The following is a 20,917-nucleotide window of genomic DNA, read 5'->3' as shown; positions in this document are numbered from 1 at the left end:
AAGGACTCCAAAGATAAGGAAACAAAGGACCTCTTCTTCATTTGTCCTATGGTTTTTAGAGGACTCTATATACTTTATCTCATATATGGTGTACACAGGTACACATCTGAGGGAAGCTGGGAGGAGGACACAGAATGAGTGGAAAACAAGTGAAAAATACAGCAGAGGGGCCCCAAAGCTGTGATGAACATTAATGAAGGTGATCGGAGGGAGGAAATGAGAGAAAAGGGGTCGGGGGTGGGGGGGAACAGATGATACTAAGCAAAAGGAAAGAATTGTACATATCACCAGATCTGGAAGAAGAAATAGTTTTCATGTTAATATTCACAGAGCTCATAAACATTTTAGATTAGAGTGATGATGTAAATCATTGGGAAGGTTAAAATATATACTGTGAAGTTTATGTCACTACGTAATCTCAATAAAGAAAGAAGTCACATTACATATATAAAGTACTTTTTTAAAAGGTAAGAGAAATACATAACCTAAAAGTAATTAAGGGAGTGGGTGGTTTGGGAGGAGTGGATGAGTAAGTTAAAAGCGTGACATTGATGGTGAATGGCAACACCTTTGTACAACTCCATAAAGATAATAAAATATTCATAAAGAAAAACATCCCAGAATGCAATTTAAAAAATATTTCCCAGGGCTGGGGATATGGCCTAGTGGCAAGAGTGCCTGCCTCATATACATGAGGCCCTGGATTCGATTCCCCAGCACCACATATACAGAAAATGGCCAGAAGTGGCGCTGTGGCTCAAGTGGTAGAGTGCTAGCCTTGAGCAAAAAGAAGCCAGGGACAGTGCTCAGGCCCTGAGTCCAAGCCCCAGGACTAGCAAAAAAGAAAAAAGAAAAAAAAATTTCCCCACTCAGAAGTACAAACTGAAAGAACTGAGAGACAATGCATTCAATCAGGTAATTGTGGATAATTAACTGAGTTAATTGTCACATAAACCTGCATGTATACAAAGTTCTCTGCTACACTCTATCGACAAAGATTCAAAAGGAAATCCGTTGGAATAAAGGATATTAGCCAATGCTTATACATGGAAGCTTTGACAAGATGTGATGAGTACTAGTGGCATGTTTTCTTAATTTGAACAACTGTTCTCAAGATGGCTTCAAAATCTTACATGAATAACTGTTTCCTCAACACTAGCAATGGAAAGCCCTTGGACTCTGTTACTTGGTGAAGTCTATGTCTTGACAGAGTGGCAGTAGTCTGACTTACCTGGCAGCAATCCGGCCAAGCTCCAGCAAACAGAGACACACTTCTCTGGGTTGCTTGTGGAGGACTGGAAGATAAAACATAGAATTCTTTATAGTAGAAGACACTCTGAAGAAGATTAGCAACAAACAATTTGCAAATAACACCCCCCTCCAATCACTCATGATGCTAGGAATGAGCTGGATTTATTCTGATGTTCCAAAACTCTAATTCGACTCCCCAGTACAGATAGCTTTATAAAACAACAGAAAGAAGTTTTCAAAAAATTCTGTCTACCATCCCTCACATCAAAGTTTAGTCTCAAGATCTTTTACCCTAAGTAATATTTACTCAATTAGTTAATAGTTTCTTTAATTAATTTATATATAAATCAGTAAATTATATACATGAAATGAATTATCAAAGTAAACAATCAATATTTAAAAACACATAGTATACATGAAGCTATGAAAAAGGATTAGAGTTTTTAATATCCTGAGACTACCCTTAACCAGTTACTTTAGCAGAAATACATATGAATGAGAATTAGGCAATGCAAAAGAATGAAAATATAAGCCATGGTTTTGTATTCACCAAAAAAGACAAATGTCACTAGTGAGTATAATGAAACTTGAGGTCCTCTCCTGACCAAATTTGATTAAATACTACTTTAGAATAAGACATTTTCAACAGATTGCATTTTGTAAATAGGTACCAATATACCATCAGCCAGCATGTCCATCATATGAGGACATGGCAAGTTTTAATTGAGTTGATATTCTACTCTAGTGAAATCTATTATTAAAATATATTTCCTGATTGCTTTGGACACATTCAGTTATGATGATACTCCTAATTGCGTTTGTTGAATGGACAAAGAAAAACATTCTGTTCATACAACTTTTTATTTTAAAACAAAAATTAGGGTATTTTAGAAATATTATTACATTCAAAATCAAAAAACAAAAACACTTAAGACTCTTTATAAAGTTTTGAAAGTACTAATCAAATAGAATTCTAAGAAGAAGAGTAATGCTGTTTAAATTCATTATAGAATTTTGGAATCATTCAATGTTTTTCTACTTAATTTAATATTTGATTCCTCTACGAGTTATGGCAGTAGTAATATCTACTGACAACATGATAGCATTTTCTTGAAATCAGTATAAGTAGAAAAAAATACTTTTATTTGGATTTTAAAAGTTTATGAGTTCACTTGGATTTAAAAAGACAAAAATTATTTTTTGATAAATATATTCCATGTTTAAATAATTTAAGTAAAGTAATGCTCTCTGCTATGCTTATTAAATCAGAATTGACTATGAAAAGTATGACTAAAGACTATTTCCATTTTTGATAATACAATTCTTTTTATCAGTTGACCACTATAAATGGTCACTAAAATCTACTAAAGGAAGCCTTAAATTATTTAACAAGACAGAGGTAACTACTAATTCCAGTTTAAGACTTATCAGCTGACTATAGCAAGAAAGATACCAACTTCACAAGTAAGCCAACTTTAATCACAAAGTTGTTTAATATTCTACAGACATCATTTGTACACAGAGGACAAGAACAAGCATTCCCAAACAGAAGCAAGCACAAGTAAGCACCGCCTAATTTCCTAAATCATCAACCTCATTTTATTCTCACTTTTCAAAACAGAGGTCCATGGTATAAAACAAACAGGAGTTTGGGGTAGGAGGAAGGATGAGCAAAAATGGAAGAGGGGAACTCTTTCAAGGCTCTGCTAATATTAACCCTCATCTTAAGTAAAAGTTGTGTGAAAAGGTGACTAAAGCCCTGGGAGCTTTAGAGTTCATGCGTTGCTTTATATGGACCGTGGGGATATTAGTGAGGAGACTTAATTGTGTCATTGCACATTGAAAAACTCACAGTGAAAAGTAACTCGTGTTGGAACCATCATGGCTCCTGAGCCAATTTACTACGTATATTGTGAAAACCTATAAGCATCAGTGTACAAATGGGTAGATTTTTAAGAAAAATCAGTTTTTTTATCAAGAAAAGCAATAATATGAGTAATATAAGAAAGACAATTGGAAACAAAGGATCATTTTTTATTTTCTCATTGTTTCTTTTTCTTTTTTTTTTTTTGGTCAAATTAAAAGAGATTTTGGGTGCCTTAGCCAAAAGAGAATCGTTCTTGCCAACTTAAAACTGATGGCATCAATCTCTGTCATCTTCATAACAGAACCACCCTAAAGAGCTTAACACAAATAAGCTTCTCTACTCTTATTTCTTAGGAAAATATGAGCAGAAAGTAGTTGCTTTCAAGTTTTCCCAGAAATAATATTTTCAGTAAGCAACAACATTGCTTTAAAATATCCTAGGTATATAATATTGTCTCATGTGATAATGGCTTTTCAAATACTGGGCACACCATCCCTGGTTTAAATGGCTCCAAACAAAATGATGATGACTACTAAGCACTAACTGTGAGCATCTTCAGGAATGCATGACTTAGCAGCACCTACAGCAGAGCAATCCCTCAGGGTTATAGGTACGTGAAGGATGATGAGAATTTCATGGAGTCAGCAATGATTGTAAGGATGAGCAAACTACAAAGAATGAGGTTTTACCTAACGTCTTTCAAAATGCAAAAAGACAGTTTATCCAAAAGCTTATTCAATGGCAAAAGTTTAGCAATTACTATAAAAGTAAATTTAAAAGTCCATACATGGTCTAGGTATGTCTATTATACTTAAGAGTTCACACTGTATTTTTGGCCTACAGCAAGTTCTAAACCGGAATTAAAAATAGGAAATATATATATATGTATATATATGTATATACATATATATATGTTGTGCGATTTAGGCACCAATTCTGGATGTGAAATGAACTTTAAATTTTACTATTTGTGTTATTTTGGGGAGATTACTCTATCAAATGTCACCTTTTTCAGGAAAAATAATACTGATCACCCATAATATATTCTGTGTCAATCAAACAAAATAATACTGATTATGCCTAGCATAATTGCTGCCACAAAAGGATTGCTGATTCAATGTTAGTTGTCTTCATTTTATTATGTAGCTTTCCTCCTGCAAAAAGTTTATCTTCATTTGGTTTAATCAGTTATTATTAACTACCTTTTACTTTTTATTATAGGCATTTTTTTGTGTATCTATAATGTGTTACCTGCTGCACTCAATGATAAAAAATCTTGTGTTGAAAGAAATAATTTAGTGTAATTCTAAGATACTGTTATTTTAGTTATTTTTATCATTATATTTGAGAGAATTAATTCTAAATGCAAACATATTTAGTATAGTAAATATATCTGTCCATTTATACACACATAGTTATAACAAATTTGTTTGTAGTGTAAGTTTAAAAAAGTTATGTTTGTACCTATGACAACAACATAGGATATTGATGTTTAAATAGGTCAACTATTTTCACATTAATTTTCCCATATCACTAAGAATAAAATTGGAGATAAGAGTCTGACATAGTTTTCTGCCTGGGCTGGCTTCTATCCACAACCACAATTCTCAGACCTTAGCCTCTGAGTAGCTAGAATTACTGCATGAGCAACAGGTGCCACAGTTTGCTTTTTTTTCTTTAGAAAACTAAATAACTGAATGTCTTCCTAAAAATGATTACGGAGGTAAATCTTAATGTATTGTGCTTCATCTGAGGCCTTGTGTTGAGTAACATGCTCTATTTCTTCAAACATACTTCCTCATTTGCCCTTCTAACAATTAATAGCTCCCACTTACAATGAAGTTCATAGTCAGAACTATTTTCTCCATTGCATTACTGTAACATAAACATGGACTTTTCCTGTGAGTTATAGGTAGAAGAGGGACTAATATTCATGTTTTTCCATCAAGCAGATTCATTTTTTTTTTTTACTTTTTTTTTTTTTTTTGGCCAGTCCTGGGCCTTGGACTCAGGGCCTGAGCACCTTCCCTGGCTTCTTCCTGCTCAAGGCTAGCACTCTGCCACCTGAGCCACAGCGCCCCTTCTGGCCATTTTCCATATATGTGGTGCTGGGGAATCGAACCAAGAGCTTCATGTGTAGGAGGCAAGCACTCTTGCCACTAGGCCATATTCCCAGCCCCAAGCAGATTCATTTTAAAAAGAATAGAAAAGCTCTCTTGTCCATGGCAAACATTATACTCTAAATACCCTAAAATCATATCAATGAAAAATATAATGCAGAACACCTCTAGAAAAAGTAATACAGAGCTTCACTCAAATATGTGTGGCTAGAGACTCCATCACATAACCTAGATTCTGTAAAAATCTCCTGGGCATCAAATATCAACTGGAATGCCACTGGCTCCAGGAAGAGAAAATGAGGCCTTCCACTAAAACAAGGAGTCAAATTTCAATGTCATGGAATTTGCAAGGATAAAAATGCCTTAGAGCATGGACGTGTAGCTTAGCTCAGTATAGTTAGTTTTTATAGATGGGAAAAGAAATGAAAGCAGGAGAAATGTGTTGTCCATTTGGTTTCTATATAGCTAGAGGGTACAATAACTATAGTAATTTTGAGCAGAACTGTTTCTCAGCTTTTTATTTATGAAGAAAAATTTATTTATGAAGAAGTGTAAATCTTGTTGAATTATAAAAACATCATAAATTATGGCTCCGAATCTTTGCAGAGTAGAAAATATGTTATAATACTTCAGAGAGTTCTAGGACTACAGAACAAAATGAACAATTTCTAGTAATTAGAAGTCAGAAGAACTGAGTTCTAGCCAAGACTGCCTAATATCCTTGCCTATAAAACAGGTTGCATGGCTTCTATTTGCATTTTCTTATGAAATAATTATATGGTTAAGAGCAATTGGGAAAAGGTATACAGTAAATGGTACTCTATTGAGAATAAAATTATTCAGTCCTACACTACAGATCACCAATGTGAGACCTACAGAATGGAAGGCATGTAGTTAATTGCTTCTACTTCTGGTTAGAAATGTCTTAGATCAAATTTCTTTTCTTCCTTAAGTATTTAGCACTCAGAACAGCAATCAAGGTCAGAAATTATTTTCTAAATTAGTTCAGTATTTTATATCTCATTTTTCCTTTCACCTCAGATAATCTACAAGCACTGAAAATTGACCCAAAGTATACATTTTTAAAACAAAAAAGCACCATCTTTGAGATGAATTAGCTAAATTTGAATTTGGCTCCAATTTTAAATGTTGGGGTCATTTAAAAACTGACATTGAGCAAGTGATTGAATTCTCAGAGGCTCAGCTCCCTATTTATTAAAAGCTACTTGTTAGCAGAGTACAGATCTAATCCCGGGACAGGGAAAAGTTAATAAAATCCAAAAGCTGCCCCTTGACTTATCTTTCATTTCAGGGGACACTCAGCTGCTTCAGTCAGTTTCAACAGCATTTTATTTTACTTTTGCCGTGGCAGATGACTAGATTTGAAAAAGGGCTTCATGAGTTCAAAAGAAAAATAGTAAATTGAAATGCTAATATAATAAGTACAACAATTAATTTTAACAGTTCTAAAATGATTACATAAAAATGAGTCTTGGAAAGAAAGTGAATGTCAATGAACTGGAGCCAAATGAAGGTCATGAAACTGCTATTTTATATTAACAGTAATATTCATAATACAGCTTCTCCCTCCCAGAATGTCTCTAACAGTCTTAAATAAAGACAAAGACAAGAACAGAGGTGATTTGTCAAACACTGAAAGCAGGCATAGATTCTTTTTCTGATGCACCCAATGACTTTCAAGCATAAAATGGAAAGTGTTAATGTTGAAAAATCCAAGCACAATCCATTTCATTTTTGTGCAGCAAAGTCAAAACTAATCAGAAAGGTAATGTTTGCCTCTGACCTATGTCCCAGAGAACAAAAAATTTGTATGTTCATCAGAGTGATGCATCAAAAGAAGACAGGACCACATAATAGACACAATCACAGGGAATAAAGCCAAAAAGTTATAATCAAACACATCACATCACACAGTTGCATGCTACGCAGCAGATAGCAAACCCTTTTCTTGCTGGGTAGATTCTCTGTCAGAGAAATAGCTGAAGAATAGTCACTGGCCTCCAGATCCTATAACATGATGATATTATCACAATCACAGCAAGCAAAACGTGTAATTTTAGAAAATACCCACACCCCTTGTTTTCCTCCATCCCCGGATCACCTGGATATGAGCAAATAAAGAAAAAAATAATAAACAATCTCTTGCAAATGAAAAACGCAAGAGTTTCCAAATTGCCAATGTAAATTACAAACAAGAATATCACGAATTAAGTGAAGTTACTTATACTTACAATATCTGGGGAAAATACCACAGAAGAGCATTCATTTTCTGACATAATTTAACAGTTATTTTAAGCTGAGAACACAAACTTCTAACTTAGGTTGGATGGCAACATTGAGCTTACATGGCAATATTTAACATTCTTATGAAAGATTATTTATGTTTCTTTGGTATTTGAAAGTTATTAATATCATTATCAGGAAGATTATTTAAGAGTTTTGCCTAATAACTTTTATATCTCTTGGAAACTAAAACTGAAATATTTTAATACTTAATATATTAATTTTTTACTCCACAATGAGAAGTTCATGCTTTAAAAAATATTGGAAGATCAATATTTCTTAATTCAAGGAAATAAGTTGATCATTTTTTTAACCTAAAGAAGGATCCTAAATATTTTCAAGGCACTTAATGAAACCAAAATATCAATCTTAATAAATATGAAAAGAAGATCTTTAGGCAGTTCCTTGTATATCACCATGCGTTCAACAGGAGAGGCCAGGTTGAGCAATCTGTAAGGTTAGATTGTGCTCTGCATTAAGTGCACTCATGGATGCTACCTGCCCAAGCAGTGGTAGTCCAGTCCAGCAATCCTAGTTACTCTAGAGGCTGAGGTTGAGAAAAACCAAAGCACTCCCCAGGGAAAAGCATGTTTTCAAGACTCCATTATTAATAAAGGTTGAGCCTGGTGGCTTGTGCCTGTCATCCCAATTGCCGTGGAGAATCTACTAAGAATATAGTCCAAGCTGGTCTAGGCAAGAAGTAAGACCATGCCAGAAAAATAAGCGCAAAAAAGAGTTGGAGATATGGCTAAAGAGGTGTTTTCTCAGTAAGTACAAAACCTTCAGTTGAAACCCTAGTGCTTTAAATAAAATCTGTAACACTGTGGCATCTGTTACTAAAGCAGTGTACATATTGACCCTATAAACACTTCGTGTTGTTTTTAATCTCAATAACGTGAAAAGAAAACTATGCCATATGTGCATGTAAAAAGTGTCAACAAATAATTCCCCATGCAAGTAGATCCAAATGCATCTTTTTGCTTAATATCAGCCTGGGATAGAGTTTTGCTATGCAGCCCAAACCTGCCTTCAATTCACTATGCAGTCTCCATTCAGGGGACTTGTGCTTCAGCCAGCGAAGCCCTAGGATTATACTCACACACCATCACTCGGACAGTTTAGTCTAGATAAAATGAATTATTCATGCCTCAAATTGTATGTTACAATTTTTCACTATGGAAGGTCTGTTAATTGATGAGTTAAGAAAATGTCAATTTTCTTGACAACCCAAGTACTGTTAATTTTTCTTTCAACATCTGATATGGAACTTGTTGTGATATATTAGAAGTAAATATGTGATTGCATATTTGTAGTATGTCATATTTTCCCCATATCCATTAGTAGTTTCAAAAATATTATTTTGGGTTGACTAGAGTTTGTTTTTTAAACTGATGTAAAATATCATAGATTCTACTTATTTGTATTTTTAAAGTAATTTCAATGAACATTTTCATGCTTCCTCCTCTAGATAAATTTTAGAAATAGTGTACAGTATATAGATATACCTGATGGATATTTGATATATGTAACTTTGAGATATATGATGAGATTTTTGCTATATAGATATATGTATAAGATTTTTGAGATATATATGACATATGTTTTATATGTGTATATAACATATAATATATATGTCATGTTGTCCTGCAAGAAAGACTAATTCCTAAATAAAATATGTAGAAATGTATATGCTATTCTACTAAAAAATATAGACAGATAGATAATAGAAGTATATAGAAGATACTATGATCCTATTTCCTTATAAACTTGAAAAATCTAAATATACATGTTTAAATTTTGCCTCATATTTTATGCATTTTCCTCATTATAAGACATCCAGCATTTGTGTGTGTGTGTGTGTGTGTGAGTGTGAGTGTACTGTCTTTAAATCAGGGCCTCTCATTCTCACTTGTATTTTTTACTCAAAGCTTTTTGCTGCTTAATTGGGGATACCAATCTCAGATTTTTCTGCCTGGAGTTGCTTTGAATCACAATCTTTAGATCTCAGCCTCTTGAGTAGCTACGATTACAGAAGTAAGTTATGGTTGCCTGGCTAATCCAGGATTATTTTACACTGTCAATGCTGTTATAAGTCTTTTATGACTATGTTCTTCATGACATTTGTCCACATCTATTGGATAGCTTTTGAACTGCTCTTCAGATTAGAGTTAACAAGTGACATTTTGCAGAGGAAAAATTATTTTTCATAAAATGTCATAGAAGGTAAATTTCAGATTAGACCCCATACATGTGATTGTGGGTAGCATAAGAAGTAATCTCCCAATCATACAAAAGGCAGAAGTATGGGAGGTTGATGAAGACAGTGATTGCCCATATGGCCCAATTCAGACTAGACACACCATCCCTTCCTCACAGAGGTGCTTACCATTAGCTGTTGAGAAATGAATGCAGAATGTGTGAGTTTGTCAGTTAAGATCTTCTGACAAATACTTGTCCAAGAAAGCCCTACTTTCTTTGATATGGTAGTTCTTCCATTCCCACAGAGATAAGGATGCTTTACTCTGGCAAAGATCTTTTAACAGTCCCTAACAGAATGTTCTTCTTACACACACAGCCCAGTGATCTACATTATTATCATGCAAACACATTTCCCCCCTCATCAGGGCATTTTTTTCATTTTATTTGCTGTTCAATAACACTAGCAGACAAAGGATGCTGTTCATCTTGTATGCAGCTGAAATAAAATCTGAAGAGAAGAAAAAAAGAGAGAGAGAATGCGAGAATGAGAGAGAGAGAGAGAGAGAGAGAGAGAGAGAGAGAGACCTTGCCCTAAATTTTAAATTTTCTTTCCAAAGTGAAGTGTGAAAAGACATCAAGCCGAGTATGTGATGTTATTGTGGCAAGAAAGTCAATTCTGTAACTGAAGAGGCCATGACCAGTGGCAGCAACCAAATCACTTCGCCAGCCACTGCAGGGAAGGAGAAAAGATTCCACTTGGGGAAATAGAATTTCTCTTGTTCCTCCTCATGATGATCATTCACATCTATGGGCACAGCTGTTTCCCTTCCTTTCACTAATTCTAACATCAATATGATTATTACCAGTCCCCTTTCACTGTATCCCCAGGAACTTTTATACATTTCCTTGTGTCCTGCTCTGAGCTGCCAATATTTCAAATTTATTTTTGAAGAGATAAAAATAGAAAGCCTGTGATTTGCTTTGGTACTATGAAGATTAAAGATGATTTTTTCAATTAAATAAGCCTTTAAAACTTAGTTTTAATTCATGTTTAACTGTGTTTTAATTTATAAAAGATTAAGTGTGTGTGTGTGTGTGTGTGTGTGTGTGTGTGTGTGTGTGTAAGGGGGGGGAAGAGAGAGACATTCTACACATACAGGATACTTCCAGATCTGATTTTGCCTAGCAAATTTTTCTGTTCAGTCAAATCTCAAATCATGATTCCATGTATCTCACTATTTTAAGTAGCTAGAATTATAAGTGTGAGCCACTAGCTTATCAAACAAAATACTTGGATAGTTTTATATATACATAATTTACCATTGATTTTCTTTTCATGTCTGTTTTTCAAGTACATTGAGAAAGTATGTCATCACAAATTTTTCTTGATATAATTGCATATTCTAAAGTTTGTATCCCCTTATTATTGTGCCATCATATAGGCTGGTTTAGACATTTAAGTTCCTGGATGAAATGTACTGATTATTGCTTGAATTGGGCTTTTAAAAGACAGAAATGTACCAAAATGCAAAAACCACACTAAGACATTGACTGTTGTGATATTTTCCATACAGAAAATTTAATATTCTTCTTCTTTGATGCTTTCTGAATGTTTTATTTGTTCAAGTAACAACTAAGAGTGTGACAAAACAGAGAAAACATAGTATTTATACGTGTAGTCCACTTGTCTTATGAGAATGAAAAAATTCTTCTTTAATGAAAAGATTTATAACACATTCAGAAACTAACATCAGGAATGAATTCTTTGGCAATTTGATTGACTCCAAAGTTTTTCGACAATAATGTTGTCTGTACATCCAGGGATCATGTACAGAGTGAATACTTTGTGATTAAGACTTCATTACGTAGTTCTCTGTGTATATGTGTGTGTGTGTTCATGTGTGTATGTTTACACATGCACAATTGTCTGCCATAGTTTTCTATATGTGTTTGTATTTATAGTTGCCTTTCCTTTCTATAATCTTCCACACACATGGTTTCCTATAAACCTAACCACTATCATCTATTTGTAAAAATGACACTAGACTAAAAAAGAGATATCATCTACATATACACACATCTTCAGCAAGCTTCTTTTATTTTGATATGAGAAGTAAGAAAGAGAATCGGTGTTTACTTTTTCAAGGAGCACTGAAACAGCTCACATCTGTATATGGTAGCTGCCATGGCAATATTCTGGTTCATCTGTTTCACTGCTCTGTTTCACTAAAAGTGGATTGAATTTCTCTACATCCGTGTTATACTTTACTGGAGCCTACAGACAAAATTTAATCTTTAATGTCGGGGGTATTGAGTAGTGTTGAAAGAGTGAGTGGCCCAATATGTATGGCTACTTTATAATATTGTTCATTTAATCATCTTCAGTGTCAATATCTTACTTCCCTAATCACTTTGTAACTCTAAAAACACACCTGATTCTGTAAACTAGCAAGCCTCAGTTTGAACAGACAACATTGAAGAGAAACAAACTTTTTCATATTTCATAGATATGAAAAGACACAGGGTTCTTTTGGTTCCATTTCAGAGTTCCCCTTCTAATTCAGACAAAAGCCTGACAATAACATCTAATCTGATGTTTTCCAAATATTCACCAAGTTTACCTTAATAACATTCATCTTTGGCTTGAAAAAGACTGTACTAGTTATACTGTTTTTTACATTGTTGTGATGCTATACCCCCCTCCAAAAAAACCTCTTGATAACTACACTAAGACAAACACCAATTGCAATACTTCATCAGCTATATTTCTGAAGGAAATACATACCCAAACCTTCAGATTCAAATAGACATGTTTCATCCACTCCTAAGTCTCGGCACCAGGATAAGAAATTTGCTGTATTATCTCGAGCAAAAAAGGAGCCTGATGGTGCACTGGCTTTGTATGGGATCTTCTTCAATGGCAGAGTCTGAAAAGTAAAGGAATTTCACTCGGATGGAATATCTGACAAAGTTATGAGAGCAACATGCCCAAAACATATTGATGTGTCAACAGAATGATTTGAAGGAACTTGACAACATACAGATTTATGAAAAATTATAGAAAATAAATCAAATATTAGTGAAACTTTGCTGGCATTAAAACACTATGAAAATCTGTGCACACAAGCACATATCCTTGCCTACAGTATACTTACTACTGAACACATATAAAGCTCTTTACAGTCTTTAATTGACTTTTTATGTTTCTTTTATCATTTTTTGGCTTATTTTTTCCTGTAAGTTTTGTACCTGTATATTCACAAAGTTTTTTTCATTTGTAAAACAAGCTACAAATACAGAAATAATAGTAAATTATGCAATCAAGTACCTATATGTAATAAAATTCATAACTATACAAATCATAAAGTGAAAAGAGAACAACAGAGTGGCTTTCACATAGATAACAATGCATGAAAATATTAAAATAAGTTTGAAAATAACTCTGCAGTCTTTCTGCTAGATTCTTGATATTTTCACCATAGTGTATAACTGTACTATATAATATGAATATAATTCTTGTCTAAACTCTGCTTCGTGGTCTTGAAAGTTACTACTTACATTCTACATCATTCATTGTGAAGATAACATGATTAAGGTAAGCGAGGATAGGAACTTAGAGGATAATACTACCAATCATCCATACATTTTTTCACCACAGGCAATCTCCACAGGCAATACTAATGCTACTGTCCTTTCTCTAATAGGTTATATCCACTTTCCGAGACACAGAATGAAATCATAAAACTTGCTTCTATAGTTTGTAAAAATGGAGCCAATATTTGGATAATTTGAACTATTCAGACTCTTATCTAAAAGAGTAAAAAGATTAAAAGAAAACACTTTGCAATTAAATTCATAGACAGGTTGTTTCTTTTGTTCACTGAAAACCAGCAAGTGCAATGACCACAATGTTGTAGATGGTTGAGCTCATTTACAAATATAGTTATTTAAGGTAAAGTAGGGTCCTAGGTGGAGCATTGGGGTCTTATTGACAACAACTATTATTAGATTTCCTGGGCAGGGACTTAATGACATGAGAAAATATTCTATCACCATCTCACTCAGATTTTATTTGTCTAATCTCCAAGATCTCTTTGCTGCAGTACAATTTTGATATATGGTAATCATAATTTTAAAAATTGCATGAATGTACAAATATTGATACAGATATGTATGTTAGGCACTGTAGTTGTAACCTACAGATAAATCACCCACATAGCAATGTGTCTTATAATGATCTCTTATATGACACAGCACAGCAATAATACAGCATAAACTAGAGGTGGGACTACATGCTCTGTATAAGAAGTTTTATATCCTCAAAGCACCTTCAAAGAAACATGGACTCTATGGTCTCACTAATAAGGAATAATTAGCACAGGTTTAGGCTAGTCACAGCAGAGGATCACAAGAGCCTAATATCTATGCCCTTATGAATGCATAAGATGATGCTAAGTGAAAAGAACTCCATGTTATGGAAACGACTGTTATATCACTGTTGTAAATACTTTCAACATGCCATGTGAAACCATAGCTTCCATTGTTGATGATCAACTTGTATCCCCTTCCTGTGGTTGTACCCACACTATCACTGTATCTTATCTGGGTACATTGGAAACTGTATATACTGGTATTAGAACTAGGGAAGTAAAAGGGAATACCAAAATCGCAAGACACAGGATAAAAAGAACGACTCCAAAAGCAATACTTGCAAAACCACTTGGTGTAAACCAACTGAACAACTCATGGAGGGAGAGAGAAAGGGGGATGGGGAAGGAGGAAATGAGGAAGGAGGTAACAAACTACAAGAAATGTACCCAAGGCCTAACTTATGAAAATGTAACCTCTCTGTACATCACTTTGACAATAAATAGAAAAAAAATACATTTTATTAAAAAAATAATTCCAGATATATAGGAGATGGAGGCAGAAGGATCAGAATTTTGATGTCATCCTGTTTGAGAACCTTTCTCAAAAGCAAAATAAAAATACTGACCTAAAAAAAAGCACCTTCAAAATTCATAAGTTCTTGGTACAGCTCTGCTTAAATGCATACCATAAATTAGGGAGCCAGAGCTGAAAATTTTAAGTATCGCCTTTCAAACATTTTTGTTATTTACTGAACAAGGAATGATGAATGGAATTACTGGAGCTGAACTGAGATCCGATAGACATTTAGACTTCATCACTCAGAAGAATGTCTTGCTACTGTAAGTCACTCTCCCCACTCCATAATCTGCTTTGTCTTTGTACCTCCCAGTTATATTAACCCAAGATACACACTTGTAGTCTCTTGATGCTCATTGGTTGGCTGAGGAACCTATACAGAATGCTTATATGTCCTCATTTCCTTTAGACAATAACTAAAGTTGGCAGTAATAAAAATAATGAATTTAAATTACCTTTTAAAGACTAAACGGTAATTTGCTTTGAGGTTTGTAGAGCATACAAACTACAGAATCTATGCTGTGGGGCACTTACTTTGGAAACTTAATTAAAGCCTGCATCTCAGTCTTGTTTTGTTTTTGCCAGTCCTGGGGCTTGAACTCAGGGCCTGAGCATTGTCCCTGGCTTCATTTTTTGCTCAAGACTAGCACTCTGCCACTTAAGCCACAGTGCCACTTCTGGCTTTTTCTCTTTATGTGGTGTTGAGGAATTGACCCCAGGGCTTCATGTATACGAGGCCAGCACCTTACCACTAGGCCATATTCCCACCCCTCATCTCAGTCTTTTATATACAACACACATACAAAGCATATACATTGCATATGCTATGTAAGTAAAATTAATCATATAATTTAATTGTAGTAATAAGTGTACAACAACATACATAATATAAATTTCTACTTCCAGAACAATTTTCACTAAGATGGAAATGTATCAAATGCAATAGACACTGATGAACATTGTAGTGTCCTGAGTATGACCAGATAAATATCTTACTTTATTTTCATTTTATTTTAATCATCTTCAGTTTTAATATCCACATGTAGATAATGCCATTATGTTAGAAATAACACATGTAATGAGAAAAGCAAGACAATCAGCTTTATAAAATTGAACATTTCACCACTTGACATTCTCTTCCCAAAACTTACCATCATTTCTATGTCTCTAACTCCCTTTAACTCCAGTATTTTCTAATGTGTATGGTAATTGAGGTAGACAACTATACTTTAATTAACAATACTCATTACTTAACAATATTTTTATGTGATAAATTGTTAAACATAGAAATCTCCTAGTACAACAACACGATCAATATATTTATAATTCATATTTAACAATCAGTACCTAGAAAGCCACGATCTTGTTAAGTGTTGTGCTCTATGATTCATATAGAATGGTTTATTTAACGGATGTGTTGCCCTGATTTGTCAAACTTACAATATAGTTTGGAGGAAGAAATCCATAGAGGGAATACCTACTATTCACTCAGACATGCTACACTTAACTTGTTGTGGATTATCCTCTTCAGTTCTCAAAGCACAACATTGGTAATGAGGTGAATAATTCAATCTCTATTTTTCAGATGAGTAACCTGAGTTTATACTCAGTTCAAATGAAATCTTTCAGTCTTATATCAGTAGACTTTGAACTACTGCATGAGAGCTAAACAATGCCTTAAATTTAATAGTTTTCAGCATTTGAACTATTTCCCTAATTTTTGGCCAAGCACAATTAAAATAAAGTATTGTGCATTGCCTGTCTCATATTTCATATAGGAAAAAGACTGAGAGTATGGCATCTTTTTTAAGATAGTGAATTTAAAGTTTAATACTAGGAGTTTAAATAATGCATTCCACACAAAAGTTTAAGACACACTCCTCTCAATTACATTCAGTAGACATTTCAGATATAAAACAGAAGAAGACATGGTGCTTGCCAAGAAGTAATATCTCTGCTTTTCCAAAGGGTATATAGAATGTACTGTTCAAATATGCAGGCAATAAACTCACTCTTTCCATGATGGAATTCACAGCCTCCAACTGTATTCCCATGCTGCGTTTAGTTTCACTGTGTATTTTATTGAAAAAATAATCTCTTTCACTGAAATTATCTCATTGAGCATTCATAGTATCACTGTGTCTAAATATAAATACCAAGTGGATTTGTAGAGGATAAAATACATTCTCTAAAATCAAAGTTGTAGATAATTCTTAAAGAGAAAAAAACAATCTTTCTTGTATCATAACCTTGGGGAATCAGAAATAGAACCTCATGCCTCAGTTATTATTTAGTACAGTAATAACTGGAAGAATCAAGCTGGAATTCCAAATGGAGCCATCTTACTTCCTTTCCAAGATAAACTCTGTATGATAAAGATCTCACCATGCATAAAAATTTTGTTGTAATTTTCATACCATAATATAACCATATTCACATAATAAAAAGAAATAGGAAAAAAAGATGTTTTTTCCAGTAGACATTTGATATACTTTCCTGCCTCGGAAAGCTAGGGAATGATCACTTAAATAATCAAGCTAGTGAAGACGTTAAACACTCTGAATTACTTGGAATAATTTCTTGTGTAAATATGAAATGATGTTTAAAATGAAGGTTAAATATAGGTATCAAATCTCAGGATTAATAGATGAGATGAAATATAAATGTTACATCATAAATGAGTTAAAAGTGTTCACCTACTGAAATACATGACAAAAAGGTTCATGGAAGCTTTCTGCATAATTACTAAAAGCTGGAAGTACCAAGGACTTCAGTTGTAGGTTGAACACAAAGGATTTTAAAGTTAGGAAAACTGACCATATAAAATTATCCGTGTGTGAGGGTGTATGTGTGTGTGTGTGTGTGTGTGTGTGTGTGTGTGCATATACATATATATATATGCTCTTTGTTTTTTCCTTTCTAACATATATTTTGCATCTTTTAAGTTGTAATCATTTATAATTATTATCAACAAAGTTTGGATTCACGGAGACACTAATTGTAATGTTTTAGTGATTGGTACCTATCTGTGAAATATTAGAAAAATTTTGAGAAATTTAAATTATTTTATTGATGAATTCCAGGAAACCAAATGAAGTTTCATGACTAACAAATTCTTAAACACTTTTAACAAAGGATTTGTTGATTATTGTTGGTGTTTTTGTTAACTTCCACCATATTGCAGAATTATTTTAGGGCATGATATAAATGCTTGCCAACTGATTAATGGTAGCCAAGATGAGTTATTTAATCTATTTGGCCTTTTTTTCAACTTCGGATCTAACATATACAACAAATTAAAGATTAAGTAAGATGTTATGGAAAGTACAAAGTAGAGATCTTAGATTATGGCTTTACTGATGTTGCTATCTTTTCTGATGCATATCAATTTTGGAATCCATTTTCAATTCCTCCTATATCACCTCTGTAGTTATAATAAACTCATGTGTGTGTGTATGAGTTTATAAGGGAAAATCTTTATATTTGTATAGTAATTTAATTACAAATTGCTTTTCTCAAAGTAGTTTTTCACGATGACTTGTGTATTTATCTGATTCCTGCATTCCAGTCAGAATCCAGACTTTACAAAGGCAAACTTTTTGTTTCCTCTGCTTAAAAAATTTGTCTTCCCAGGGTAAGTGGCCTCTCTCTCTCTCTCTTTCTCTCTCTCTCTTGCTCTCCTCTCCCTCTCTATTTATCTCATTTCCTCCCTCCCTCCCTCCCTCCCTCTATTCCTCCTCTCCCTCTCACTTTCCTTTCTTATCTCCTCTCTCTCCACCTCTTACAATTACACTGGCTTTTGTTCTTACCCTGTATTCTCTCCATGCTATTTTCCACCATGTATTCCTTACACATAACTGGCTTTTCCATAAACCTTTGCTCAATTAACTGCAGTTCCCAGTTGAAGGATGATCCAAACTACCAACTCCTGTATTTCCTACTACCACATTCCTTCTGACTCCAAGTTTCATGAGAAATGAAAAGAACGCTTGATTAATGCTTGATTTTCTTCACCATTTTATTCCTAGCATCTAAATTATTACAAGGACTATAAATAGTAATGCACACAAATATACCTGTAGCTGAAATAGGCATGTCCCCCACTAAGCGGCAGCAAAGAAGAGTGTTATACACATAACATCTGGAGGTTGATTGTCAGGGTTTGACCCTAGATTTTTACTTTCTAATTGTGTGACTTCAGGTATTTAACTTCACCTGTTCAATAACATAGTAGCAGTCTACATATTAAAATTGGTGTAAACCTATGAGTTCGTATCTGAAGTTAGTGAAATAATGAAAGGCACGTAGTAGATTTGAACTAGATATTTGTCAGAAACTGAAACAAAGGAAGCTCAATTAATTAAATAAATTTTATATTGGAAGTTCAATAGAGCCTCTAGGGATTTTACCAATTACTATGTTACCATAGTCTGAAAAATAGCCATTATATATATATATGTATATATATACATATATATATAATGACCAAAAGAATATCTACTACCAAAAAACCCTCAAAATTTCCTTGTGTTTTGTTTCCTCTACTTCATCATTTTCCCCAAACTTCAAGGGGGGGGGGGGGTATGAGGGACAAGGTAACAAACAGTACAAGAAATGTATCAAATGCCTAACATATGAAACTGTAACCTCTCTGTATATCAGTTTGATAATAAAAATTGAAATAAAAAAACCTTAGTAGTACTTTGATTATTCTTGGCTTTGTTTTTCTGGCCAGTGTGCCACCATCCATTTCATCATTATTTTCTAGTAAATATCTCAATTTTTGGTACCTTTTGAAAAGAGTACCTATGACCTTATGCTAAACACTTCAACAGGTCATGTTTAAGCAAATCTAAAAAGCCCAACCTAACCCTTATATCCTCTTCAGATTTCTCTTCTAAATTCAATGCTCTCATTTTCTAGCTCACCACCTAGAAAATTCAGCTAAGTGCTTCAGAGTTACATCAAGGAGTCATGTCAGTCTTGCCTGGTCATGTGCCCAAAAGTATCCTCAGGTACTCTATGCATCGACCAAACTGGACTGTTGCTCCATTATACTTCTTTTTCCAATTTTGATATTACTTCAGACACTTCCATTTTATGTTGCACTTTCCAAAAATTTCTATGTGACCATCCTTGTGTACCAGGTCTGGATGTTTCAAATTCCACTGCTTCCAGGAAAATAGTCTATATATTTTGGAGAAACCATAGTGTTCCCTGAATCTTCAAGAAATCTACTGTGCCTATCAGAAGAGGTCAGTATAAAATGATCAATCTAAATCCAGTGACAGCCAGAGTCTAAGATGCGTGTGTGTGTGTGTGTGTGTGTGTGTGTGTGTGTGTGTGTACTTTTGATCCATTCATTCTTTGACAGGCATCTGGGCTGATTCCATCCCTTGGCTATGGTGAATAGTGCTGCAGTGAAAATGGCTGTGCTGATGGATTTAGTGTAACCTTTTTTTGTGATCTATTGAATAACTCTTCACCACTAGAATTTCAGGGTCTTCAGGTAGCTCTATGTTTAGTCTTATGAGGAACCTCCATACTATCTTCCAGAGCTTACATTCTCACCAACCATGTAGTAGCATTCCCTTTTGGACACATTTCTGATAGCATATGTTATTGTTAATTTTCTTGATAATGGCCATTCTAACTTGGGTGAAGTAGTAGCTCGATGTTGTTCTCATTTGTATTTTCTTTATGGCCAGAGACATTCAGTATTTCTTCGTGTGCCTATTGATCATGCTTAAGGAAATAAAAACCTTGAAAAGTATTATATTCAGTGAGGTCAGTGAAGCACAGAGAAACAAAGACTGCATGGTTTCTCTCGCTTATGATAGCTAGAATTTGCCTATAAATCTAGAAGTCTATTGGGTGGAATGCAAGTGGTTACAAATGAATTAACTGGGAGTGGATAGCTCATGCCTGTAATTCTGTCTATCAGGAGGCTGATAACTAAGGATTGAGGTTCAAAGCCAGCCTGGGCAGAAAAGTCCCCATGAAACTCTTATTTCCAATAAGCTACTCAAAATTGCCAAAGGTGGTGCTGTGGTTCAGGTGGTAGAGTGCTAGCTTTGAGCACAATGAGGCTCAGAGACAGAGTTCAAGCCCCAAAGACCAACCAAAAAAAAAAAAAAAAAGGTAGGTTTAAATATATCACAAGGCCATTTTCAGCAAGAGCAAATGTTGCTGGTGTCTGGAAATACTGGGTTTATTCGCCACAAAAATG

The 20,917-nt window shown here is 34.1% G+C and overlaps 1 protein-coding gene across 2 annotated transcripts in view; it reads right to left on the bottom strand.

Moving 5' to 3' along the window:
- The window catches only part of Gas2 (growth arrest specific 2), a 113,182-nt gene that overhangs the window by 65,231 nt on the left and 27,034 nt on the right, over window positions 1–20,917 (bottom strand). For both annotated transcript variants that reach the window (XM_048359960.1, XM_048359961.1), the window contains exons 3-4: window positions 12,527–12,668; window positions 1,232–1,295 (exon numbers count right to left, since the gene is read on the bottom strand). In XM_048359960.1, the coding sequence (XP_048215917.1) occupies window positions 1,232–1,295; window positions 12,527–12,668 (206 nt within the window). The remainder of the gene's footprint in view (window positions 1–1,231; window positions 1,296–12,526; window positions 12,669–20,917) is intronic.

The sequence above is a fragment of the Perognathus longimembris genome, chromosome 13 (assembly GCF_023159225.1).
Source record: "Perognathus longimembris pacificus isolate PPM17 chromosome 13, ASM2315922v1, whole genome shotgun sequence".
Lineage (NCBI taxonomy): Eukaryota > Metazoa > Chordata > Mammalia > Rodentia > Heteromyidae > Perognathus > Perognathus longimembris.
Note: the sequence above shows the minus strand (reverse complement) of the source record. Positions and strands in the feature narration are given on the sequence as shown.